Consider the following 26,956-nt stretch of genomic DNA (forward strand, 5'->3'; position numbering starts at 1 on the left):
TGTTATATCCAATGGCTGCGTGAAATCGTAGGGATACTAAATTGAGACAATATGGCTCCCTTATGAAATGATATCATATTGAATTAATTGAGGATAAGCAAATAATAAAGTCAAATATGACCTATTGAAATCACACGACATAACAATACGATGTATTCGTACAAACTTATCTATACACATCATTGTACTTCGAAGCGATGATGTACCTAATTGGGGACAGAATCCACCTCCAGGGCTGGACTGTGGATCATAGAAAATCACCTGACTAGGGCAGCCCGGATCTCGGAATATATTTAGTCCCCGCTTTTCTATCTGCCTCAGGTATCCACTACCTGACGCAGTCACCTGACCATTCAAGCGAAAAGCCAAGCCCTGCCCGCACACAAATCACCCTCCCGAAGGACGTCAACTTTCTCCCATCCAAATCAGCTCGCCGTCGCGACCAAGCCATCAAGATGCCGGTATGTGCTACGCCCTGTTACGGGACTTGTACAATATGCAAGATCCCTTTTTCGCCATCAACAACGCTAATATCCTTGTCCCTACAGAGCCACAAGACCTTCCGCACCAAGCAAAAGCTTGCTAAGGCTCAGCGCCAGAACCGTCCTATCCCCCAGTGGATTCGCCTGCGCACTGGCAACACCATCCGGTAAATCCGCCCTTGAATATCCCAAAGAATACACACGCCCGACTCGATTCGAGAAATGAGAATCAAAGAATTTGATGAATCGATTTCGATGCGACCCACACACAATCAGAACCGAAGGCGCACAAAAGAGAGAGCAATAAAGACTAACAGGACTTCTCTACAGCTACAACGCCAAGCGACGACACTGGCGCAAGACCCGTCTGGGTATCTAAGCTCACCCAGACAATTCCCTCCGACCCACGCCTCGAGAAATATTTTTCCAATACCTTCAATATGTTGTGCGATGTGTGTCGATATCCCGACGAGTTCCCTACCTCGATATGAAAATTCCATTTTTTTCGACTTGGTCGCGCTAGTTTGATGGGGAACTACTCAAGTCCGATACGAAATTTTCGATTTGGTGCGGGTGCAATATGATGCCGATGACTTCTAATGGAAATCTCGACCATCGTGCGATATTCTGATGTTTCCGATTTACGAATATCGAGCCCGGCCTGTACCTACGCGGTTCGTCTTTTACGATTTGATGAGAATGGAATTGAGAAGGGGCTCGTCTTGGAGGATGGACTCGAAGGCGGGGCGGTTTTCCTTAACAAAAATTTTGATGGAATCGAATTGACGTCCCTTTTGTCTTGCATCTGTTTCGCTTCGCCACTTTGTAGCATTGTAGGGCGTTGGTTCTCATTGGGGCACTGGAGGAGTGCCGGTTTGGCTTGCAATTTCAGTCTTGGGTGTCCTGAGTACCTGTGCAGTACGGAATTGGAATGGAGTGCAGACACTTTCAAGTGGATATGCATTGCTTCAGGATTCGTCCGGGTATACTTGCGACCTTAATATGAAAATGTATTGGTCAATTGCGTAGAGGTGCTTCAAATGTTCTGAGGTAAATGTAAACTTGAAGTCGGTCTGCTAGCATGTTTTCCAGGGCTGTGGGTGCACAAGTCAACCCCACAACCGAGATCCCTACAAAACATCCAATTAATGTTATCTCCAGGGCTGGGGACTGCCAGTGATTCTCACCTGGGTAGCTCTTGGACTCAAGTGCTTGAACAGGCCCTTCAATATCAATATGTTTCAAGTTTTGTAAGAACTCCTCCATCAAGTGGAAGACTTGAAGTAACCTTGTGTTACATAGTTTCAAGTTCAACTTCCCGGTTCTATATTTGATCACCTCCAGGACTGCCACTGACAGTGCCGACTTCATGATTCAATTTGAAAAACGAACCCCTTAGAAGCACTGGAAGTTCAGACATTTTGATTGGTGGCATATTTTGCAATATGTTAAAACCCAAGTTTCAAGTTGGCGGTTACTAGGTAGCACTTCAAGTTGAGGCTCAGGTCCCAAAATACCTACAGCTACAGCACTTGAGATGAAAGGTATCTACTTCTCCAAGTAACAGCTTGGCGAAACAAAACATTGAATTTGTAGAAAGTTTGGTTCATCAAGCCAGTCTTGGCTAAAGCTCATAAAAATATATATGGAAAGGGTTAAAGAAATAGAAGCAAGGTACAACTTGAGAGGTTAGGTGAGCGGGTGAATGAAAATGTATGAAACCAAAACGCCGTCTCGAAAAGAAAGCCAGTCCATGCCTTCCAAGATCCATATCAGCACGAGCAAAAAGGGTCCTTTTTATCTGACCACATCATAAGAGCTTTTCATTTCCATTCCAAGCTGGCTAGCTCCAAAGAAGTGCGAAGAAAAGAAAAGAAAAGAAAAGCGAGACCCTTCCGAAATTGTGGGATTTGACTTAGCGGCTGTAGAAGAGATGATTAGTGGCTGTTGATAATGGACCTTTGAAAGAGAATAGACTTACTCCTCAGCCCACTCGTTTTCACGGCGGATCTGATCCTCCTCCTCGGGAGTAAAGTCATTCTGGATGTTGAAAGTCTTGCGGATCTCCTCCGGAGACTTGCCCTTGATCATGTTGGCAACGGTCTTGCAACCGACATCAAGCAGAGCCTTGATATCGAGGTAGTTGGCAGCCTGTAATAGGTTAATCAGTACCCGCCGCACGCCGCGCGCCGCACAAGCCCAGTTTATGTGACAACTTACCAGAATAACCTCGAACAGCATCTCCTGGTCGACCTGCATGAACTTCTGGTCCCACTCATCAATATCAGTGGTCTTGCGGCGGTTATCATCGTCTTCATTTGCGGAGGGAGGGTCGTTCTTGTGGTGGTCACACCACTCGATGACCTTCTTCAAGACGGCTTCGTTGACCTAGCGGGGTAGTTAGCGGAAGTGTATTTTAAAGACTAAGGCTGGGGAATACAAACATTAGGAATTGGAATGGCTTCACCAGAGTCGCCAAGATCTTCCAGCATGTTCTTGATTAAGACGGAACGCTCAGCAACAGCGCGCTCTAAACCGTTGGATTAGCTTGTTGGACAAGACGAAACGAAACTGAATCCGCGTGGTCATTCCACGCGCTAGGTATTGGATATCTCACCAACAGGAAGATCAACTCCATCGGAGCTAGTAAGGGTGACTGAGGACATTGTTACGAAAGATGGCGAAAGTGACGTCTATGATTGAAGATGTCAGTTTGGGGTAGCGAAGAAGGTTGTCGAGGAAAGGTTTGGCAGCGGAGTGAACAGTTTGGAATCGAAAATGAACCCAAGGTGGATGTAGGAAGAAGAAACAGTAGACAAGTCTGACTTTTTAAAAAGTGGTTGGTTGGCAGTGGGAGGGGTAAAGTGAAGGAAAGTGACGGTTGCGTTTGTGTTCCAGTTCCAGTTCGGCGGTTAGTCAGTCTTTCGTCGAGGCTCCAGGGCTCTATATGGCTCTCCGCCCCCACAAGGGGACTGATGCCTAGCATTTATATTCAAGAAGGGACTAGTATGACTATTTTAGGAAATCTATTGATCATTCACTGAAGCCCATGGTTTTTTATGTGAATTCTTTTTGTTTCTGATTTTATTACTAGGTATGTTTTTCCTATAGTTAATTCAGCAGTGAAGGGCTCATTCACTACTCCGTAGTTTCAATAGTGAATAACACAAAGAAACTCACCAGGGCTCAAACACCTGGGCAGCAGCCAATGCTTTGGATTTTTCTTAGATCAAAAAGAACTCTTATAATATTAAATTAACTAAATAAAATCTAAATATCCCCCTTTTTTCTCTTTAACCTGAATAGGTAGTAAAACCTTTATACTGTCAACTGGATTGATTCTGCCGCGTGTTATCAGAGAAGTGATATCATCGACACTAACTTAACGCGTCTATCTTTATCCCTCTCACACTTCACTCATCAGTGTCATCAGTCCTTTGATTTCTTTTCATCTCTTTTAACTTTTATAATTTTCTTTATAATTTTCTTCTATATCTAGTTTCATCTTTGCTACCAGCATGTTCCTGGCGCCCTCATCATGTGGAGACGTACCTATCTACTCTTGTTGTTGATCCGTGTTTACTTCGCGTGGTCACCCAGCTATCTGCATCCCGATGAGAATTTTCAAGGCCCCGAGGTCTTCGCGGGTATGTTGTTCATCTCCTTATATGGTTCACGATCTTCATCTCTGCCGATCGCACAGCCACAGGGCTGGTGGTGATCAAGAGCCCAATTCGCAAAAGTTCTGTGCGATAGTCTCCGGGCTCCTTTTGGAGAGCGCAAGCCACCTTGATCAATAAAATCAGTACTGATATTCAATTTGACAAATACAGGTAAAATCTTCGGATATCCCTCGCATCTCCCCTGGGAATTTACTGCCGACCTTCCGATCCGCAGCGTCTTCCCATTATGGCCAACCTACGAGGTCCCCATGAGCTTACTGAAATGGTTTTACACGGAGGTTGGACAAGGAAATCCACCACCACAACTGGTGTATTATGCACTGCGCGCTGGAATGTTTCTGCTGAGCTTTGTGCTTGAGGACTGGGCCATCTATGAGTTGGTACCCTCCCCGCGGCACCGGCGCGCAACGGTTGTCCTGGTGGCCTCGTCGTATGTCACCTGGACATATCAGACGCACACCTTCTCCAACTCCCTAGAGACCATTTTGGTAGCCTGGGCTCTGGTTCTGATTCGTCGCATTGTTGAGAACAAGGTTCGTGCCGAATACCCCAGCGTACTAGCAAATATGGTGTGGAAACTAAATAATAGCAAAAGCACTCATCCTTCTTCTCCTATGCGGTCCTCTCCTTCATCGCAGTGGCCGGTGTTTTTAATCGAATCACCTTCCCTGCGTTTCTGTTGTTCCCGGGTCTACAATTGCTCCCGTACTTTCAGCGCAAGTGAGTAGATCATACCGTCTGATTGTACTATAGTGGGCTAATTCAGTGTTTAGACCATCCTCCCTGGCGGTTTTCGTCGGCTTTGGGCTTCTCTTTACCTCGATCGCAATCTTTATCGATACCTCTTTCTACCGACCCTCTGCATCATTCTTGGATATTGTGCGCAACCCAATCATCACCCCTCTTAATAATATCCTCTACAACTCCGACTCGACGAATCTGGCAATCCATGGTCTTCACCCACACCACCAGCACTTCGTCGCAAACCTCTTCCAGTTACTGGGCCCTGCATACATCGCAATGATTCTCTCACTATTCAGCTGGCCGATTGTGCCATCCTGGATGCGTAATACCCGTGCCTTGTCTGCAGTCTCAGCCACAGTCCTACTCTCCATCTTCCCCCACCAGGAACCACGCTTCTTAATCCCTTGCGTCCCCCTCCTCCTCAGCTGCGTCCGCATGCACCGATCGCGCATCTTCCTTGCCACATGGGTAATCTTCAATGCCGCAATGGGTTTCTTAATGGGTGTCTACCACCAAGGAGGTGTTGTTCCCGCCCAACTCGCCATGCGCTCCATCGTTGAATCCAACACCGTCGCCCAAGGCATAAATTCTCATCCAGACGCAACTGTCTTCTGGTGGAAAACCTATTCCCCTCCACACTGGCTTCTGGGTCCTGAACAAGGAAACCACACCGGCCAAATCGAGACTGTCGATCTTATGGGAATTCCAGGTCTAGATATGATTCATCAACTAGACTCCACTGTTCCCTCATGCCCTTCCTCATCACCTGTTTACATTGTCGCTCCTACCTCAGCTACATTCCTCGATACCTATACGTCCCTTTCCGAACCCCATGATCCTAACCTCCAACTCTACCGCTTATGGTCTTACCGTAAGCATCTCAATCTAGATGACCTTGACTTCGGCGAAGATGGGGTTCTCGATACTCTGAAAAGAGTTATTGGGCGTCGGGGTCTAGGCGTTTGGTCTGTGAGGAGGACATGTAAATGATCACGACATATGAAGTAGATGTTGAAACATCTACGTTGCATGCCATAACTTAGCTAATTTCTTGTATTTTGGAATATCTTTATCATTACATGCATTCATTGATTGGATCATCTGGTGTGCAATATACTTTTTATATTTAAATGTTGGATTAATTACCATATTCATATTATTATTATTAATATTATTACTTAAGAGGGCACCTATACCTCCGTTGTAGATTCAACTAACGTATTCCACAAGCGAGCCGTACACACAAGCGAGCCGTACACCCCAAACCACCATAGTAAATGCGATATTTCATGACCTGATATATCAACACTTTACACCACTATACACTCCTAGGATATCCTAATGCTTAATATATTCTGTTATGAATATTTGTCACATGTAGAAGCATATTAAGACAATGGAAGGTTGGTATATATATCTACATCGGTCGCTGCCAGTGTATTATTGGTAATGCAGGTAAATAACTATTTGGTATGCATTTTGTATACATAATGCTAGTCTCCATATAAAGAAAAACTACCACTACGAAAATAAAGTAAAGCCAGATTCTCGTTGTTGAGATCCAAGGGCCTGAAATATCGCATTTACTATGGTGTTTTGGGGTGTACGGCTCGCTTGTGTGTACGGCTCGCTTGTGGAATACGTTAATGTTGGAGGTTGGTAAGCCAAACTCAGTGGCTGTACTAATCTTTGTTTTTGTTTTTATTTCTCGCTTTCATTTGATCATCTGGCCACACGTGCATGGTTATCTAGTGAGATCCGAGCCATGATTATGGATTGGTGTTCACATTCTTTAGGCTACAGTCAGGTGTACCTGGGCAGTCTTGTGGGTATATCTGCTGATAGCCACATCCTTGTACTACACAGGTACCGATATTTCACCTGGGCAGTTTTAACTAGATTCAAATTAGATTATGAACCTCTAAGTCTTGATGATGTTAAACTTGATTTTGGCTTTTAGATCTTGATTAAATATTTCAGGATATTCTGTGTTATGTTCAACATTCAAGTTTGTGTTATAGTACTCAGATATAGATGCATGTGCTGTGGGGTACCGTGACATCATATATATATAGCCACTTCGGAGGTCAACAAGATGTCGGGTATTTCAAATTGGGACACATGTGGCAAATAACTAAGCTTGAAAGCAAGGTAATATAAATACTGTTACTACTAAGTTCAGATTGAAAGTCTGGATGCTTAGAGTGAGACAATCAGTATGTTTGATCCATACATGTATACTTCAGGCTAAGATCGGTCAACACATGATCGGGATAGCAGGCGCCGTGACGCACAGACCATCTCAGCAGCTCTAGCTCCTATGTCGACATTCCACAATTCTACATGTACAGGGATTCTGAGCGTGATCTGCATATTGCTAATGCAGTCTACACATGTGCACGATTGACTAGCGAACGTCCCATTTTGCCCATTAGGTTAAATACATGAAATGTCGTATCAGGGATAAAAAAGGGAAGTATGCAGGTAGACCTAGGCCATACATAGCTAAGCCGAGCCTCATGCCATGGCTACACGGGAAAAGAAAGGGTTTGAGGGGAAGGGAGAGCAGAGGGAAGAGCTCTGCCAAATGAAATCAAAAGCAGCATGCTTGGTATTCATCAGAACGTAAAGAAGCAACAAGGAAAAAAAGGGAAGAGTAAATAAATTTACTCCTCATCATCATCGGGCTGATCGAAGAGGAAATTGGCGGCAAGCTCTTCGTTCTTGTCGCAGGCGAAGTAGGCCTGGATGACGGAATCCCGAGGGAAACCCAGACGGCACAACTGTGAAAAGTCAGTATGAACTCAAAAAAAAGAGTCAACATAGTCAAGGATCAACATACACGTTCAATCGCATCACGCTCCTCCTCTGTGACAGAAATAGCCTGTGTTCCAGGAGGCAGAGCAGCCTCCTCATCATCAAAGTCCTCACTCAGCAACTGCAAGAATTGCTCAGAGTTCTGTCCGATGATTTGAGCGATCTGGGGGTTGCCGGCTGCGACTTGCTGGAGGATGGGCTCGAGCATGTGGGGCTGCTGCTGAACGAGCTGGCGAAGTTGCTGGAAGTGAGGGTTGCTGCGAAGGAAATCGAGGTTGGCAAGAGAATCAGCACCGGCACCAGCGGCGGCAGCACCACCACCGGAAGCGCGAGTAGAACCACGACCACCGTCACCAGCCTGAGCAGCCGCCTCGAACAAGTTGACGGGCTCCTCGCCACCCGAGCCACCAGTAGTGGCGGCAGGTGCAGTGCTTTCCTCATCTTGTTCCTGCTGCTGTTGTTGCTGCTCCTGTTGGATATTGTCGGGAATTCCCTATCATATTAATTAGACCTGCACGAATGAATTTTTTCTCTAGCTTCCCACCCCCCCTTCCATGATCAGTTCACTTACAGTCAACAGGTATTCAATAGCACGGTCTGGGTTGTAGAATGCAGCACGCATGGCACGGTCGATATCGCTTCTGGCAAATCCCATAGCCTCCATCTGGGTCACCGCACCCTCAGCGGCAGTTCCCATAGCTAGCGCAGACGGATCCCCGAAGGCAGCAGCTTGACCACCAGGCTGGGTGGCCCGGTCAGCAGGCGATGGTGTCACGGGGGCAGCAGGAGCTGAGGCAGCAGCAGGTGCGGGAGCTGGAGGGGCAGCTGGGGTGGATACGGGGGCACGGGCAGCTGGTGTAGAGGGGACTTGAGCGGAGGAAGAAGCGGCCTTAGGTTGCTTTGAAAATGTTAGCTGCTGGGTGCAGACAGCGCGAGAGAATATGGCTATCATCACTCATACCTTTGAAGGCAAGCAGACTAAAAAGTCCTTTTCTTGGATGTTGTAAGACTCCACTGACTTGTCATCCTGCAGAATCTTTCCTATAACAGATAAGAAGTGGTCAGTAGCTGCAGGCTTCATCCACCGCACGAAATAGCTGCCGAGAAGAATGAAGCGTACCAGAGTAGATCACCTTCGTTCGGTCTGCATCGTAGCCGCTCTTGACCTCAGCGATCTTTTCCTTGACTTGGCGAACCTGCGGTACAAAATCAGCCCCGCACTCGGGTGGCGTGGGAAGAAGAGGTCGTCTTTAAGATTATCACATACGGTCTCAGAGGGTTCAACCTCAATCACGAACTTCTCCTGCTTCAGATCCTATATTCAGGAAAGAAAGAAAAAATCTGTCAGAAATTTGGGCTATAAGATGACGGAGGGGTGTGAACTTGGAGATTGACAAACCTTGAAAGTGAGCTTCATTTTGGCGCCAGTGGAGAGGATCGAGAGTAGAGAAGGTTAAAGGGAAGGAAGAGAATCCACGGGAGTCAAGATGAGGGGAAGTAGACGATATGTGGTCCCAACGAATGTTATGGAAGAAGTCGAGGCAGGAGTGACGATGATGAACAAGCAAAGAAGCCCAGGGCTCACCGCCCCACTGGGACAACAACCGCGGATTTCATTATATGCTCTTACTTAAGATTCAAATTCATTTGTATCTTTCATTCTTTTAATTCACTCCGGATAAATTCCTGCCTGATAGTTTTGAACTATTCTTTTTTTTATACAGATCAAGACCTTTCAGCCCAAATGGAAAATGTACCTTATAGGTATCACACTAAGAATGAGGGGGAGGTCCTCACCTTACTGGCTAGGCTTCAATTTTCCTAATGAATTGCATTTGACATTTTCATATGTTATTCTCGCTTAGAGATAATATACAGAGATCTTTTGATACATAAACCATTTATATAAACCATTGAAGTTCAATTGATTTGCCACTGGTCTTAATGATCCGATCAATCCGGCATTAGTCTATAGTGGTCTGACGTGGATGCAATATCTGAATCGGGAAGACATCTGGACCTAGGATTCAGCTCAGTAGATAAAATCATTTGTCTGATTGGATTGACAAATTATAGATGTCGATCTCGCTAAAGATTTGAGGTGCTTGAAATAGCTCAGCCTGATAAACCTTGAACACGTCAAAGTGGAGATTCCGATTGGTACGGATGAAGGATGAATATATACTAATATCACACGTCTAGAGATATCCCAGGAACCTGGTCAGCTCAACTGGAGATCCTCATATTGCCCAGAGAATTTTAATGAACCTCATTGAATTAATTGATCCTGAGAAAAAACAGTCCCAAAAAGGCGGGAAGTTTCTTCAAAAGTGTTGGATATATCACATCTGCACACCAGCGGGGATCGGACATCGCGGTCCGCGTTAGTTTCGGCAGTCCTGAGAGTAGGATAGTTCGATCAACTTGATGGATCAGATAAATAGTTTCTGAGAGGCTGCATACCCAGATGCGTCAACTGGTACTAATAACATGGGATTTTTGTCATGACGGCCCGGGGGAATACATAGTACATGGTAGTAGATGCAGGCCTAGATTCTGTCCTCGCTCCCCGGAGTCCATCTGCAGGAGAACTCCACAGATTCCGATATATCAACTTTCCAGGAGCCACCTCTCCCGGTAATTAGGACGAGCAATCCACTTGGTACCCATAAAGCACTTCAAATTACTCAAAGACCTCTGTTAATTGAAACTAACCTTTCTCACTAATGACTAGTGTGGACTCCAGGATATCCAGATATTCAGGTCCATAGTACTGGTTGCATTGTCTCCACAGACTTTAATGATCAGAACCAGGTTGATGGGTCAGATCAATGTACATTCAGGTCAATCCCTATCTGACATGTATCAACAACTTGCATCCGATATACTTTTCCAGTCGTGTGCTTCGCCCCGTCCCGCCTATTCTCCCTCCACGCGAACTATCCTCGAGGTCATAAATATGCGTCTGTTTCCCCCTGCATCGAGTGCATCGACCAGCTTTCTTTGCCTGTGGATTTTATCCCGGTGACGGCCCTCGTTCTCTATACTTCGTGCTATACATTCTTTTAATCCTTTCAACTTGAAGTTATTAGTCTATGTGTCCCAAGTTGCTTTCTCGTCCATCTCGCACAATGCATTCCAATATGCTGCTTCATTCATTGGCTGCAGGATCTTTGCTTTCTGTCTTTATTGTCACAATCCTCAATGGTCTTGCATATGGGGAAGTCCGATCCTTGCCATCCTCCAACCCGGCCACTGATCTGGCCCCGGTTAGCTTGAGCGTTGTGAGCTTTCTGGCATTGATTATGCTCACTCTCCTGGTACAACAAGAAATCACTCAGAATCGCGCATTGCCTCGCTGGAAAATCGGCATTTTATTTCTGGCAATTGCGTATCTGATCATCGCCGCGGCATCCACGGCAGGCTCCATGGCCGCCGATCACACCAACACAAAGTCATCTCTGTGGATTGCACGATCAGTCTTCTGGGGGATCTCTGTTTTCACAGAAGGCTCCTTCTGTGGTTCTCTTCTGATAATTGCCTTCCAACCTCAATCTGATGTTCTTCGATGGCCCCATTCCTACAATCTCTCCCAAGAGCTTAAGACTCTCCCCGAAACACCCACTACAGTGGCACCTCCCGCCCCAGCGATCTGTGATTCATACCCTGAATTACCCCAATTTGATACCCGCCGTGGATCTCTTCGCAAGTATCCTCGACGTTCCAATCGTTACTCGGATGGGACATTAAGCCTCGAACCATCCACGAATAAGCATGGCTCTGTGGACACGACATCCACCACATCACGGAGCAGTCAAGAACGTTCAGACCCAGAGCAGCATCTCCAACTACCATCTCCTTCCGAAAGAGATAATCGTCCATTACTACGAGGTAGTGGCAGTGTGCGTAGTATGCCGAGTCTCCGCCGAGAACCGTCCCTGCATTTACACCAATCCCTGGACAATCTGGTCCAAGTATCACCCACAGCGTCTACATTGAATCTCGATTCCCCAACAGGATCCACGGAATGTCTGGCGTCGCGAGAACAGAACATCCATCCTCTCTTTCGTTCCACAAGTCCTTGTCCCTCCCCGACCCCGAGCCCCGGGACGAGGGTTAAGGCGTCCCCGTCTGCCGGACAGACGATCACACATAAGACGGTGACGCGAATGCGATCCGCACGATCATTACGGGAGACGCGACGGAGTGCGTCACCATTTTTAAGTGAAGAAGAAATTGTGGAAGCGAAGGATTATGCTCAGATGGGATTTATCCATGCCGGGCATGTCCGGCGTAGTATCACGCAATATGAAAAACGATATGATTTGCACGACTGCCCTGAAGAGTGAGTTTAGGTGATCCGATTTGGTTATCTTTTTGTATATGTCTTTACATATGTCCTTTTTTCTGCTTTCTGCGTTCAAATGTTTTCTGTCAAGGTTCTATGATCTGAATGATTGGTGTCTGTATAGATGCTTTGATGAAGGCGTTGGATATTCAAGTTTGTTATATGAAAGAGTTCTATGAATGTTATTATCTATTTATTATTTATTCTAATATTCTAATATTCTAATATTCTACTATTCTACTATTCTACTATTATATCTATTCTATCTATACTGTCTACTCCATACTGTAGTAATAAGTGCTCGGATCCTTCCCCCGTATATGATTATAGTGGTTCCGCCTTCTTCGGCCGCGTTCGTCTTAATATGTGGGTCGGAAAAAAGGGAAGACCGTTGTCAATTTCGTTTTCTGCTTTTTATACTCAAATATGATTTAGAATCTAAGGAGATTCAAGTTATTCAGTAATAACTGAACATTCAGTTTATTCAGTTCAACTGAATATCTTGAATACTCTATAAACCTGCCACTACCTAATAAACCAAAACCCGGATTTCCCTTCTTTTTCCTTTTTTTTTCTTTTTTTTCCCTTCTCTACCCTTTTTTCAACTCTTCCTTCTTTTTTCTCTTTTCTCCCCTTTTCCCTGGTTCTCTTTTAGGACTTGGGGAGATCTACTTTAATCTTGAATCTTTTAATCTTTATCTTGAATCTACTTGATACAGATTGAGGTTCATCATAATCCGATCCACCCTTGCGTCTTTCCCAATTGCGCGCCACCTTGTCTTTTGTCAAATCCTGCAACCTTCCGGTAAGTACTTCAATTCAATTCCAACCAAGTTCATCTCTACTCTATTCATGTTTCATGTCATCATGGGATTTACTCGATCGCTTTTTATTTTTGAATTATTCACTTTTTTGTAATTTCACTGTAATTGGTTTGGTTTTCCTGGTTCTTGTTTACTATTGAATCGGGCCAAAAAAACGCGTACCTTCACTCCCCTGAAGTGAATGATTTCCAACATTGTCACTGTCACTGTCGCTGTCGCTTGTTGACATTCACTCACGCGTTGGGACTATCTCATGACTTTTTTCTTCTTCTTCTCCTTCTACTTCTTCTTTCCTTCTTCAACCCCTTCTACATCCTTTTCCCATCTTGTTATCCTTGTCCTTGATTCTTCTGCTTTACCAAAGCTTCCCATCTTCTTACACTGCTTCATTTTTCAGCCTCTTCTACAATCTCAGAATCTTACCAACGATTCTTAGGTTGTTTACTTTTTTTTACTGTTGGAACAGTCTTGTCTCTGGACACAACACTGTCTGTTTCTTGCAGTCTTTCTTCTTTCTTGTTGTTGTCGCCCATGTTCTACGTGATCACTGTGGATTCGCATAAGAATCGCATTTGAATCTTCTCGCCCCCTTGGTTCAAGATCACCGACGTCAAAAAAGTCGTCATGGTGGGCCGACGAGGAAAACGAGGTGCTGCTGCTCACCCCCCAGCAACATCAACACGCTCTACGCGCCGCGCTTCAGGTAAGTAAATTCGACTTTTTTTTTTTTCATCTCCCTCATCCCCATTCACCCCCATTCTGATTTCCCCCAATTTCCCACCCGACAAACACCATGTTTGGATCAATTCTCATCACACCGCAACATGTCTCAAATCATGCAAGACATGATTTCAATTAAAAAAAAAACAAATACTAACTTTCTCATTAGACGCAATTCAATCATTTGTGCCAGTTCCTCCTGTTTCTCGTGGACGCGGAGGTCGCGGAGGTCGCGGAGGCCCTCGCAATGCTCGCAATGCTGCTTCTAATGCCGCCAGCTCTCAGTCTGCCCCGTCACAGCAGTCTGGAGTTCGTCCCTCTCTCATTCTCAAATTGCGCGTGAGACCACCAATGTCCACTGCCAGTTCCGCCAGTGAGGAGAGTCAGCCTGCCCGCCCATCGCAGGATAATACTGACCCCGCTGCGCGCAAGGCCATCGAGCCTGCTCAGGCCAATGATGCCGAGCACCCTCTCACCCCCCGTCGACGCCGCTCGAAGAGAGCCCTGGCTGTTCCGCAATCATCCCGAACGACCCGCTCAGCTGCTCGACACCAATCTCCCGAGGAGATGGAGGCACCTCACCCCTCCTCTCCCACTAACCAGAGTGCCGTCGATCATGACGAGATGGATGAGTCCGAGGCCTTTGAGCCTCTTCCTACCTCGACTCACATCACCAAATCCTCTCACACCCCCGACCCATCCAATGATCATGGCCACCTGATCGACCCTCACCAGACCGAAGATGAGCACTCCGCGCCGGCAACATCGCCCGAAGAGGCCAGTGGTGAATCCACTTCAGCCGTGCAGCCCAAGGCATCAATCTCTCCACGCGCGTCCCGAAAGCGCAAGACCGTGGAATTGAAGGAAGAGCCCGAGATCAACAAGGATCCTAAGCCCGCTCCAGTCTACAAAAGACTAAAGCTGAAGCATGACGCAAAGCCCACTCCCCAGGAGCTCGCCACCGAAAAGGCCACTGAAGATGTCCAAGCTCAGCCCCAGCCACAAACACAAACTCCCGACATCACGACCGCTGATGAAGACGCCGTCATGACAGATGTCGACGCCGATGCTGAAGGCATCGAAGCCGCCACTGGCCCCGCTAAGAGAGGTCGCGGCAGTCGCGGAGGATTCCGTGGACGAACCCGAGGTCGTGGTCGTGGACGTGGTGGACGAGGTGGAAACACAGCCCCTGCTCGTGCCGCAGCTGCCCGTGCTCGAGGTCAGAGACGAGGTCGAGCTACTCGTACCGCACCAGCTGCCCGTCGTGGTGGCAAGAAGGTCGAAGACGAGATTTGGGAAGCCGACAGCAAAAGACGATCCCCTTCTCCAAATCCGCAAACAAAGCAGATCAAGGAACGTCAGGACAAGCTTGCTTTCATGTTCAAGAAGGTTGGCAGTGCGCAACAGCTGGCTCTGGGCGCCATGGCCGATCAGAACATGTCGAACCTTGCAAAAGACAAGCATGCTCATGAAGACTGTCCCGAATGGGCTGTTGTCAAGTCAGAGCTTGATGAAGAACTGGCCAAGCACCTGGCTACCCTGAGCGCCAAACACAAGCTGAAGACCGACACCGAAAACCGTCTTTTCCAAGCCGAGGTCGAGGCTTTGAACATGTCGACGAACGCCATGATCAAGAACGTTCAAGACGAAATGTTCCATGCCGTCCGAGGCAAGGTCATCGAGCTGATGATGGGTCAGCGTGCCGCCGAAGATGACGAGCACACCGAGACCGACGGGTCCACCGCAGGCTCAGAAGAGCCCCAATACCTCTTCGCCACAGGCAAGCCCGGAGCCCGAGAGGTCGTCCGCGGGTTCGACGCCGAGGCTGTCCGTCAACCAGACGGCGCCGAGGCGTACGACCGCGCCTTCAAGACCTGGGAGGACTTCGTGAAGAAGGTCCGGATGGAGAACGACGTGAAGCCGCAGCTGCGGGCTCTGGCCTCGGGGGCCGAGCCGGACGTCCAAGACGTCGTCGACCGCTCAATGCAGATGCTGCTTGAGGCAGCGCAAGTGGCCGAGAATGAGCAGCCCGGCGCTCAGCCGCACCCCAACAAGCCGGCTTTCCTCACCACCCTGGACGGGGCTCACGATGAGCCCGTCCCTCACGCCCTCTCCTCGCTGGCGGAGATCGCCTTGGCTGAGGCCATGCAGGCCCAGCCCCTCCCTCACCTGCGCGGCCGCGCCCTCCTCCCACCACAGCCATCACAGGCTGTACCGCCTCCTGGGGCCGGGGGGGATGATCGGCCACGGGCCTACGGACCCGCGGTCGTTCATCCTCCCGCGCCCGACGCCCACCACGCAGCCGAGGCGGATCCTCCCTGCGCAGCTCCCTGCGCGGGGGCAGCTGGGCCTACCGGACCCGTTCGCAATGACGGGTCCACCCCAGCTGCCCCCACCACCGGGGTCGAACTTCACTCGACTCCCGGTGCCGAACTACCTGGCCCCGGGCCACCAAGGACCTCCGGGTCCAATGTACTACCCCCATGGACATGGGCCCCGTCGCTTCTAGTCCTGGGGGTAGTACCGACCGCCCCTTAGTGGGCTGCAGCGTTTGTTTTTTTGTTTTTTTGTTTTTATTTTTTTTTTATTCTTATTCTTATTTTTATTTTTACTTTTGTTTGTTTTTGTTTCGTTTTTAGCGTCGGCGTTCGGTGTTTTCTGTTTTATTGTGCTTTTGTGTCTTTGTCTTTGCATAGTGATCAAGTATCATGCTGGGCATGTAAATGCTATCAAATTTACATGTTCCGAAGTTTCCATTCACTTTACTCAAGTAAGCTGTGGTCATTTCACTATAATAGTCACTACTAGTAGATCAAGTGTAATAGAAGTAAAGCTAAGGTTGGGAAATAAGTCAATTGAGGCGCAGTCACTAACACCACCTGGGCAACACTAGTACTTAGTAGTAGTGTCAGTCATATGTAGTCATAGTATGAGCCAGAATGAGTCAAGAAGTACGAGTACTCAGCCTTCTATTATATGAAGTATCAGGTACATAATTTTACTATGAGATTACTAAGTAAATAGAAGTACACGTGACATCTGCAGTACTTGATCAACTCCACTTAGCGGGGCAAGTAAACTCCTCTTTCTAATTGGTTAAAGCTTTTGCTCTTTTCTCACTTCATCCCACTTCACCATTTAAGATCTGCTCTTGTTCTGCTTGTGAAGTTGAAGGTCATTCCTCAGTTTCATTCCTCTTTAACAGACAAAGTTCCCTACCTCCTTCGCTTTTACCACTCTCCGCTTCGGCTTTTACCAGAATTCCCCTCACCGTGATACCCGGACCCCTCGGACAGATTACCACCATGGCTGTGCGCGCGCAATTCGAGAACTCTAATGAGTGAGTGCTTGCGATTATCTCTGTCTGGATCTTGATCTCTTGAGAAAACAACGCAAGGAATCGAAGAGGAGGAAGGGAAAGAGCATGAAGAAAAAAATCGTGAAAAAAAGAGAAAAAAGAGCCAGACAGAAGAATCAGCAGATCCTTCATACCATCCATTGAAAGAAAAAATCTAACAAGAACAGAGTCGGTGTCTTCGCCCGTCTGACAAACTCCTACGCCATCGTCGCTGTCGGCGCCTCCGAGAACTTCTACAGGTACGATAAGAAAAAAAAAACTTCCAGATAAGAAAATTGAAATGCACCAATTCTAACGGAGTACAGTGTCTTCGAGTCTGAGCTTCAGGATGTCATTCCTATTTGCCATGCTACCATTGCTGGTACACGAATTGTTGGTCGTTTAACAGTTGGGTATGTCGATCTTTTTTTCCCATGGATATGAATATGAATATCACGAGGAATCTACTATGGTCCCTGTACTAATCTTTCACAGTAACCGTAAGGGTCTCCTCGTTCCTACTACCACCACAGACCAGGAACTCCAGCACCTGCGTAACACCCTTCCGGACGATGTGAAGATCCAGCGTATAGAAGAGCGTCTCTCCGCACTTGGTAATGTGATCTGCTGTAACGATCACGTTGCTATCGTTCATCCCGATCTGGAGCGTGAAACAGAGGAGATGTAAGCACCCCACCAACACACTCGAAATTAAGATTTCCCACTACGTTTTTGAGCAAAGCTAATTTTTATAGTATCGCCGACGTCCTCGGCGTAGAAGTCTTCCGTCAAACAGTTGCCGACAACGTCCTCACAGGATCCTACATGTCGCTTTCCAACCAAGGAGGAATCGTTCACCCCAAGACTTCCATCCGTGATCAAGATGAGCTCTCTTCCCTTCTACAGGTTCCTCTTGTTGCTGGTTCCGTGAACCGTGGTTCTCCCGTTGTTGGTGCTGGTATGGTCGTTAATGACTGGCTTGCTGTTACCGGTCTGGATACCACTGCTACGGAATTGAGTGTTATTGAGTCCGTCTTTAGATTGGGTGAGATGGCTCCCGGTGGTGCTGGTGGTGCTGGTCCTAATAAGGAGAGTATTGTCGAGAGTTTCTACTAGATTAGATTCTTGAGATGATATGCGTGCTTTTTGAGTTACCTGGTTCTATTGTAGAGGAGTTTACTTTTTCTTCTCTTTTCTTTGTTTCAGTTTGAATTGATTTGGATTGCGTTGTCAATTCGAGTTAGTGCAGATAGGGAGACAATGATGATTGATGACCAATATTTGCTTTGTAGTTGTACTATTTGGATTCTATGTAAGTTTCTACTAGTAGAGTCATGTATATCTGATATCATACTATGAGATGAGTATCTACGTTTATCTGCATTTGAAGAACCAACTCCTGAATTGAACTATGATTGGGGTATTTGACAAAAATAAAAAATAAAGAGCCACGGAATCAGATAGTCAGAAAGAATTAAGTATGTGGCATGCGTGGCTCTGTAAACTCCTCGCTTTTGAAAAACGCAGTAAATGACCTAGACATGGCTTTGCAATTGCATATGTGGAAGTCCTTTCATCTCCGCATCTGGTTGATACCCAAGTCCTTCGGGTTCGGATTTGTTGGTGTTCTCATTTTCTTTCTTCGAATCAACGGGCGATTCGGATTCCTTGGGAGGTGAATTCGACTCTGCCATGCTATGATCAGAATCAATGGCAGGTGGTGGAGGCGGTGGAGGTGGAGGTGTGGATTTCTGTCGTTTGGGTGAACTACCACCCGGTGTAGCTTGATCTTGATCTGGATTTATCAAGTCACCTTCACCGTCGCGCTTGCGCTTCAGAGAAACAGACACATCATCGTCCATGGGTGAGGTGGCTGTGCCTGTTCCTGTTCCTGCGGATGGCTCGGGCTCGTCATCCGACATCTTTGTGTCGTCGTGCTCGTCTGTGGCTTCTTGATGCTGCTTCTCGGCTTTTGATTTCAAGCGCTCCTTGTGCTTCTTGGCGGCTTTGTCGAAGAAGGATTTGCAGAATGTCTTCACGGTACGCTGGTGCTTCTCGTTGATCTGGGTGGGATCTGTTACGCGGCCCCGTTTGTAGTCGCCGTCGACGAGCTTTTTGGCTGTCTATTTGTTTTATTAGTATGGTGGCACCGGGTGAAAATGATATTTGTGGTTCTTACCTCTTTGGCAAACCGCTTCAGATCCTCCTTCGGGATCTTGTTCTTGTATTGATCAACGACGGATTTGATATGAGGGTGAAGCTGAACATCAGATTAGCATCACTCAGTCAACTCACACTTATAGTAGCTGAACTCACCGTATTCTCGTAAACCTTTCTCTGCTTATTCTCATCCAGCTTCTTCCACCAATCATCCTCTCGCTTTTTCTTCTCTGGTTGATCCAATGGCTGTTGAGGTGTGCTGGGGGTTTCACTCTTTCGCTCCGAGGGCGTCTTCTCTTGGGAATTAATAATTCCATCGATGATGTTCTGCAGTAAGGTGTTTGTCTTGTTCACGTTCGCTGGCACTGGACACGTCACCGCAGTGGTTGGTCGGTTCCATTGCACTTCGTTGGCCGCAGAGTAATAGTAAACCTGCCCAGTGGGATCTGTGGCCGAGTACCATCCATCAGGAAGCGGCTGAGATGGTGGCTTTTGCGGTTGCTGCTGTTGCTGGCGGTTATTCCGGCGGTTCTGTCGAGGACGATTGTGAAGCAAATCTCGCTGGTGATGGGGTTCACCGCGTCGGTTCTTGGGTTGGTTCTGTTGTTTGTGACTGTCGTGGGGGCTGGCTAGCGGAGAAATTGAGCGCTGGCGCTGCTGCTCGCGGCCTGATTCGCGGCGCTCGAATTGGTTGACGGCTTGTTTGGCTTGCTCGCCGCGCTTCATGCGTGGAATGCGGTATCCAACCTCCAAGTTGGCCCAGCTTGCCAACAGCGTGGCCGCCTTCTTGGCTACGCGCTCGTCTTCGGTTGTGGTCAGAGGTCGGATGTTGTCCTCGATCTTTGAGTCGATGATCTTGTTGCGGGTGAGTCGAGGGAACTTGTCTAGGATATCCAGGATTTGCAGAAGCACGTTGTGGTCTTCCTTCCACATGGCTAGCTGCGAGTTCAGAATCTGGTATCCGTGCATCTTGACCACGCGGTTGCACACTCGTTCATCCTCGCAGTGCTGAATACGGCCCAGCAGCTTGACGGCAATCCACTTCTCCTGGCACTGCATCAAGGCTGCCATGACCTTGGTCACACCGTCCTCATCCAGAGACTTAGGCTTCACGCTGTCCACGTATTCTTCGTCATCTTCCTCAGTCTTCTTCTTCTTCGGACGACGGGCGACAACCGTATCCCAAGCCTCTGCATCATCAATTCCGAGTGCTTCGATGGTCACATTCGAGAGCTTGGTGGCGCGCTCGGTCTGGGTACGACCACCAATGAAACCCGTACAGTTGGGCTCACCGCAGTAGCAAACTTGGGGATCAGCACCGTACCGGTCAACATTGTAGTTGAAAACCAACTCTTCACCAGCCTGCACCGCACGTTCCGCAAAGATGCCCATGCGCATCTTCTCACCAACCACCCATTTATCCACATAGCAGTTGGGATTGCATGAGTGATTGCAGAATCGGCCCAGATTGCCTCGTTTGGTCGCATCCACGAATTCTCCCTTGTTCAGCGACATGAAATAGAAATGCTTGATTTTCTGGGCATCATAGTCTCGTCGGCGTTTTTGGAATTGCGCCTCGCCCACCACCTCTCCAACATACTCGTAGATCAACTGGTGCGGTTCGAGGTTGATTTCCGCCCGGAGGCCATAGCCCTTTTTTTCGGTCTTAATAACCGCCACCTGTGCATATTGTTTCTTTTGGAATCGTTGGTTTTGGCAGTCGGCTCCACAACCGCAGTCCCCCACGCACTCGATCTTCGTTGCTCGGTTGATACAGTCGGAGTCTTCACCGCACGCCAAGTTCTTGCCGACATCGGCTTCTATCCAACCAGATTTGTTAGTGACATATGTTTTAAGAGCGAAGAAACAACAGATATGGGAACGATTTGAAATGGAGAGTTCGAAAAGGGACAATAGAGAAAAAGGAATCGTAGTACCCCGAAGATGCCACGATTCCCCCTCCCGTATTCCCGAATCCCATCCATCTCTCCTCCTAGATGCAGGAATAACACCATAACCATCTTCCTCCATAGACAAAAAAAACACGTGGAAATCAGAAAAAAAAAGAATGACCTGACTCACCCCACTCCTCGGCACAATCACATTCCATAGCATGTTCGGTGTATCCCATGTATTTGTTCGCATACCAGCAAGAATCAATTTGATCGAATTCCTTCAACGCATCTTCCGTGCTATCGGGCAAATGTGAGAACAGCTGCGGTGGCTTCCGCGCGACTTTCTGAGAAGCACTGCGGGATAATTTTGGCGGTTGACCGGGTTCCTGCTTGACAATGATATCACCGGCGAGTTTATCTTCAGCGGGTTCATTCTTCCCTTTCAGTTCTGAGATTGGAGTTGACGTCTGACGAGGCAAAGGCGACCGGGACGAGCGCGTGGAGTGGCCATTCTTGAGGGCGTCGGACCCGTTGGGCGAATCCATGATTGCTGCCTCGAGATTGGAGTCCGTGTCATGGGCAGACATGACTGACACGGACTACTTGGAGAAAAGAGAAAAGAAATGGAGGAGTTGGAATGATCAAGATGAGTTTCAATTTCACTGGTTTATTCACTAAGAACAGGCACTATTCCCGTGTCGCGCGCTCACCGCCTGGACATTCACTGACCGCGCAAGGAGAGAGTGAATGACGAAGATTTTCTTGATTCTTGACCTGTCTTTATCTCAAAGTGTGGGAATTGGTAAGAGTTTTTTTTTCTCGATTTGGAAATCTGTGATCTGAGTGAATGAATGTTGGGAGAAGAAATGTCACTGATAGGGAATACTAGGAGATCATTATTTGCCATTTCCATGGTTAACCTTAAAGTGGCCCAGGAGGATACCCGATATGATTCAGTGGACATTTTGAATGTTATCATGCCTTGAAATCAGACTGATTAGAATAAGGTGTCTTAGAAACAATCAAATAAGCCGATTATTGTTTGTCAGAGCTGATAATATTTACTGGGTACCTATGATGATATAATGTATAATTAAGTAAAAACAGAGAAGGGTAAAATAGGACCAATGAATAAATCCATACCCAATGGATCAAGAGTAGGGTCAAGGTCAAGGTCAAGGTCAAGGTCAGAGTCCAATTCAAAGACAAAGTCAAAATCATGTCAAGAGAGTCAAGGCAGATTCAAGTCTCAAAGAGTGAGACACCCTGCAGAGCCACTGCAGAGCCACGTCCACGGACAGCTGCGTGGAAGATGCAGTACAATGAGTGGATAGGGATGGAAGAATCATGAGCGATGCAGAACAATTGCAGTTGGGGCGGGAAACGATTGGATGGGAAGAAGAGTTGAATTGGTCAGATTTATGCAGAAGCAAACGGTGTCTGTGCGTGATAACAACGGACCTCGGTGGAATGAGAATGAGAATGAGAATGAGGATATAGACATATGAATATCGAATCAATTGATATTCAATATACACATTAATTGTAGTTATTCCCGATTCAATAGAATGATACTTAGAAGTTAGTAGTACCTACTAATAAAGGTACGGAGTATTATTATGAAATTTACTAATTATAAATTCAATAGTCCATGCTCAAGCTGCTAGCTACATCATGGTACATGATACTCCACGTCTCCTGTTGATCAATGGCCCGAACTACGGAGTATACGGAGGTGTACGGAGCATCTGGAGACCTCCGTGGACGAAACATTTGAAAGGGGCCTAAAGTACTCATTACAGGGTACTTTGGCACTGTTCGATGGGGTTCTATGAACGGGGCACTTGAGGTTTATCTCAAGAAGGAAAGGTTGGTCAGACTACTGCAACTGGGGACGTTAGATCCAAACGCCGGTGATTCAGCTTAGCGGGGCTTGAATGTTAAGCCTGGGTCTCGGACCAAGTTGAGGTCCAGATCGAATGAGAAAAACCCAAAATGAGAAAAAAAAAGGAAAATTCCAGGGGGATTCTAATCGGAGATCCTCATGCAGAGAGTCTCCGTACATAAACTGGTATGATCAATTGATGTAGTTACATGTACATGTGTGTACACATAGATATCACTGGTAGTGCAGGAGTACATATTTTCATATTCTCACCTATTTAATCCCACACACCTTATTTTTATTATTTTATTATTCTCTAAATGTTCTTTCATATGTTCTATAATATTTCTCCCCCCTCTTTTATTATATTTATTACATTATAATTGAGTGGATCTCTAACTTCAGACCCAGTTCAGACCCAAACCATCGGGGTCTCTCCTTCTCCTCTTCTTCTCTTAGTGGGAACCTTTTAGAACACTGTTTGAATCCACCTATAAGCGGGAAAAACACTTCCCGTAGCTTGTTCCTTGGCTCTGGAACTGTGAGTTGTACATGCAGGATTTTTTGGGGGATTTTTTATAATTTTTACGGAATTTGGGATTGGAGGATCCGAATGATTTGCAGCTGGACTGCAGATTCATGATATGGTTAATGTTTCATATCTAGTTCAATATTTGAAGTTACTCCTGTCCATATTGTCCATGTATGTTCATATGAAACAATTGATCAAATTGATTGGTGTCTATTTCTCTAGAATTATTCAAATGTTTCTTGACCTTTTTATTCTAGTGGCTTTTAGTTAATTTTATTTAGTGAATTTTAGTTGATTCTAGTTGAATTTCCAAGTTATTTCTGATTATTTTCTGATTATTTTCTATTTTATTTCTTATTATTCGGAGAAAATCCCCTCCTAAATCCCCCCCCCTTCCCCCCAAAAAATGACACAAAATGACAAAAATGACAAAAAATAAGTCCCAACCCCACTCCTGCATGACCCCTCGATCGTACTTTAGACTATAAACAATCGAATATTACTAGTAACTAGTATTATAAATTATATAGTATCTTAATACAGATATGTAACGTCTAAAATAAAAATCCTTATACCTAGGTACGGTACCTGGCATCACCTTCGGGGCTAGAATATTCACTATTCAATATTCAATATTCAACTCTGAAACGCCCTGAAACGGGTCTGTCTAACGACTTCTACAAATCTTCTTTTCTCCCCCTTTTCTTATTGGTGATTTCATTTTCATATCTGTGGTGTTCACATCCCCTAAACGTTAGTCCCTGCAGCTGTCCCAAACGCGTTCTGCGTCCTGCGCGATCCCGTTCAACTCGGCTCGTTCATGGACCGCGTCTTGTTTTGTTTCCCTCATTTCCACTGGCTGTAAAGCCTCCATTTCTTTCTTCTCCTCACCTCGTGGGAGCATGGCCTAAAGATTATTTTTTTTGTCTCTCTTTTCTTTCTTTTTTCTTTTTTTTCTCTTCTATTTCCTTTGCGGGTTCGGTCATTCGTGTACGCCTTGCCCCGGGGTTGAGTTGGCGGTTTTTTTCTCCCCTGGACCCGCTCCATTCGCTCCGATTTTGTATCTGGGAGGTTGTCTGGTTCTGATATTGTGTTGCAATTCCCCAGCTTTTTACTCAATTTTTTTTTCTTTCCTTTTCCTTTTTTATTCATCTCGCTCATTGCATTGTCGCTTCCATGGGATATGTCGAATCCACCGGATAGGCCATGGTCCGAGGAGGAGAAGGTAACTAACATATTAACCATTCCCCAATTCAATTGATGAGAATTTAAAGCTAATTGATTGAATAGTACTTCTTGCTCACGGAGATTCTCAAGAGAGCTGGAGTCTCATCCAACTTCTTAGTGCGCATGATCCGTGAAAATAATATCCAGCCCAGTTGGGGGGATATTCCTCTTCCGCCAGGTATCTTGAAGAAAAAAAAACACCACCAAAAAAAAAAATTGATAGAAACAAGTCCCTTCCAAGCCGGGACTCGTTGATATCATTTTTAGAATCAATGGCACCAAGTTTGAATATCTAATTGTTTTAATTCCTTCCCGTCCAGGTCGATCTATGAATTCGTGCAGAACTGCTTTCAACAATATGCAAGCGCAATACCAACCGTATTCATCAACACCCACAATACCTGCAGTACCAACAATGCCAACAATGCAAACCATTGCGCCAGCTCCAGCATCAATTCAGATGCCTCGTCCCGAAGTGACTAGGTCATCAGCACCACCCGTGGATCCCAACCTGCGCAAACGACCATTGTATCCAGCCGATAAGCCACGCGCCATTCAACCAAGACCCCCTGCTAGTGTCGCCTCATATAGCAGTGAAAGTGGTACCTCGGCTCAGCTCTCTCCCAAACTAGAAGGCAATCCAGGTGAACCCCCGCGCAAACGAGGACGACCCAGTAAAGCGGAAACGGAACGGCGCAAACTTGCGGCGGAAGCCCGCGGCGAGACCTATCCACCACCACGAAGATCAGGATCCGGTCGACTCAAAATTCCGGGCCCCGGTAGTCCGGCCGTGGCAATTGCTTCATACACTCATGCGCACGCGCATCCACACGCTCACGCAAATATTCCGCACTTGGCACATGGACCAGGTCCTGGCTCTATGCCCTTTGATCATTCCGCGCGACCCATTGCGCCTGCGCCAGGTCTACAAGCAACAACAGAAGAGCGTCGTGAACTACCAAATATGCCTAGCCGTGTCATGGGTCCTAATCTGAGAGAATTGCCTCGTCCACCGGAAATCAATCATCCGTTACCGTCACCACATGCGCTACAGCTGGGTCCGCCGGATTCTATCCTCCGGTTTAACAGTAATCCTGGTGAGCGCGGTGTGTATAGCGCCATTCCACAGGATCGATTCTCGCCAGATAGTAGCCGCCGAGACTCAGTTGCTAGTCGGGGTGATCCAAACCCGCAAGGTCCTTACTCAGAAGGACGGGCCAGTACCACGCCTGGTGAAAAACCTCGATAACTTCAATCCACCCATCACATACAATCACACCTTCACACTACCTCCTTAGAACATTCACCTATTCTCTCACCTGACAATCTGCCTCATTCTCTCGTCCCGGTCCCACGCTTCCATGAATCCAAATGATGAAATAGAAAAAGCGTATACCGCTTTTGGTTTGCTATGTGTCTCGCGTTAGCGTTTTGCCTCTGCTTCAGCGACTTGATTTGATTCGACTCGACTCGACCTCGAGGTTCTCGGCTAAACACCATCCGAGTCTCTCAGACACTCTTTTCAATTGATTCTCGCCCAATCTCCATGATGTGTCCATGATCCACGAAGATTCCGCCGGAGCTTCTTCTCGCAACCTCACGACCAGACGAAGTTATGTCAGTGATGCTACTGCATTTCCTGCTTAGCCTAGCTTTTTTTTTTTTCTTTTTTTATCTTTCAACTTTCGATTATTCTTTTCTCTTCCGGCTTTTTGCTTCTTTTTTGCCTTTCACTTTGTTCGTGCTGTCTAGCGTGATGATGTGACATGCCTCAAACGAATATTTGTATGGCGTGATTCAGACTTGCTCTGAATGTTTTGATCTTGGTTATTCTCTTGTTGACGGTTTACCGTGTGTATTATCTAATGACTTCATTCTTTTCTGATCAGCACTACTGTATCTGCTGGTTGGTCCTTCGGGACTCATGATTTCAATTCATTCAATTCTTTATTAATTGGGTTCTACTGATTTGCAATCAACTTGAATTAGCCTATAGGCTAGATTAGAGTATATCTAGTGCGTTAAACTAATATTGACTCCATCTTGATCCATGGAACTTGAAGCATTGGTGGGGCATCATGTGATTCTAGAGATCCATGTACTATATGAGCCCTGGAGATATGTACTATGGACTATATAGTATATGAACTTGAATAGATGTTGAACTTCAAATACTCTTTATCTTTAAATACAAATGTTATTTAAATAATCTTAAATTCAAATCAGACAGTAGACAGAATGTCACAGTACATGTAAACAGCATATGAAAATAAACCCATAGTGCCAACAGGACACCGGGAGA

General features: G+C 46.5%; 9 protein-coding genes across 9 annotated transcripts; 6 read left to right on the plus strand and 3 right to left on the minus strand.

Annotated features, from left to right (window-relative positions):
* Positions 1–394: 394 nt before the first annotated feature.
* Positions 395–891, plus strand: N7483_001660 (60S ribosomal protein eL39). Its single transcript, XM_057085097.1, has 3 exons — positions 395–461; positions 549–649; positions 813–891. The coding sequence occupies exons 1-3, from the start codon at positions 456–458 to the stop codon at positions 859–861; spliced, it is 156 nt and encodes a 51-aa protein (XP_056951246.1). The 5' UTR covers positions 395–455; the 3' UTR covers positions 862–891.
* A 1,506-nt stretch (positions 892–2,397) lies between these two features.
* Positions 2,398–3,148, minus strand: skpA (SCF ubiquitin ligase subunit skpA; the record flags this gene model as incomplete). The annotated part of the gene is made up of 5 exons (XM_057085098.1): positions 2,398–2,404; positions 2,464–2,633; positions 2,703–2,870; positions 2,927–3,012; positions 3,100–3,148. The coding sequence occupies 5 exons, from the start codon at positions 3,146–3,148 to the stop codon at positions 2,398–2,400; spliced, it is 480 nt and encodes a 159-aa protein (XP_056951247.1).
* An 872-nt stretch (positions 3,149–4,020) lies between these two features.
* smp3 (glycosylphosphatidylinositol-alpha 1,2 mannosyltransferase smp3) lies at positions 4,021–5,899 on the plus strand (the record flags this gene model as incomplete). Its single annotated transcript, XM_057085099.1, has 4 exons — positions 4,021–4,129; positions 4,316–4,698; positions 4,761–4,885; positions 4,939–5,899. 4 exons carry the CDS (start codon positions 4,021–4,023, stop codon positions 5,897–5,899), a joined length of 1,578 nt encoding a protein of 525 aa, XP_056951248.1.
* A 1,676-nt stretch (positions 5,900–7,575) lies between these two features.
* On the minus strand, positions 7,576–9,143 carry N7483_001663 (putative UV excision repair protein (RadW); the record flags this gene model as incomplete). Its single annotated transcript, XM_057085100.1, has 7 exons — positions 7,576–7,692; positions 7,752–8,219; positions 8,298–8,624; positions 8,688–8,767; positions 8,847–8,922; positions 8,994–9,041; positions 9,126–9,143. The coding sequence occupies 7 exons, from the start codon at positions 9,141–9,143 to the stop codon at positions 7,576–7,578; spliced, it is 1,134 nt and encodes a 377-aa protein (XP_056951249.1).
* A 1,714-nt stretch (positions 9,144–10,857) lies between these two features.
* Positions 10,858–12,075, plus strand: N7483_001664 (uncharacterized protein; the record flags this gene model as incomplete). The annotated part of the gene is made up of 1 exon (XM_057085101.1): positions 10,858–12,075. One exon carries the CDS (start codon positions 10,858–10,860, stop codon positions 12,073–12,075), a length of 1,218 nt encoding a protein of 405 aa, XP_056951250.1.
* Positions 12,076–13,522: 1,447 nt separating this feature from the next.
* Positions 13,523–16,156, plus strand: N7483_001665 (uncharacterized protein; the record flags this gene model as incomplete). The annotated part of the gene is made up of 2 exons (XM_057085102.1): positions 13,523–13,601; positions 13,788–16,156. The coding sequence occupies 2 exons, from the start codon at positions 13,523–13,525 to the stop codon at positions 16,154–16,156; spliced, it is 2,448 nt and encodes an 815-aa protein (XP_056951251.1).
* A 767-nt stretch (positions 16,157–16,923) lies between these two features.
* N7483_001666 (translation initiation factor 6) lies at positions 16,924–18,071 on the plus strand (the record flags this gene model as incomplete). Its single annotated transcript, XM_057085103.1, has 5 exons — positions 16,924–16,958; positions 17,144–17,215; positions 17,282–17,368; positions 17,451–17,639; positions 17,711–18,071. 5 exons carry the CDS (start codon positions 16,924–16,926, stop codon positions 18,069–18,071), a joined length of 744 nt encoding a protein of 247 aa, XP_056951252.1.
* A 419-nt stretch (positions 18,072–18,490) lies between these two features.
* On the minus strand, positions 18,491–21,597 carry set2 (SET and WW domain protein; the record flags this gene model as incomplete). The annotated part of the gene is made up of 5 exons (XM_057085104.1): positions 18,491–19,078; positions 19,135–19,215; positions 19,272–20,054; positions 20,106–20,932; positions 21,198–21,597. 5 exons carry the CDS (start codon positions 21,595–21,597, stop codon positions 18,491–18,493), a joined length of 2,679 nt encoding a protein of 892 aa, XP_056951253.1.
* A 3,013-nt stretch (positions 21,598–24,610) lies between these two features.
* N7483_001668 (putative AT DNA binding protein) lies at positions 24,611–25,903 on the plus strand (the record flags this gene model as incomplete). The annotated part of the gene is made up of 4 exons (XM_057085105.1): positions 24,611–24,652; positions 24,718–24,771; positions 24,807–24,832; positions 24,922–25,903. 4 exons carry the CDS (start codon positions 24,611–24,613, stop codon positions 25,901–25,903), a joined length of 1,104 nt encoding a protein of 367 aa, XP_056951254.1.
* Between the last annotated feature and the right edge of the window lie 1,053 nt (positions 25,904–26,956).

Source organism: Penicillium malachiteum, assembly GCF_028827825.1.
Source record: "Penicillium malachiteum strain IBT 17515 chromosome Unknown utg000001l:1.0-8184562.0:1.0-8186909.0, whole genome shotgun sequence".
Taxonomy (NCBI): Eukaryota; Fungi; Ascomycota; class Eurotiomycetes; order Eurotiales; family Aspergillaceae; genus Penicillium; species Penicillium malachiteum.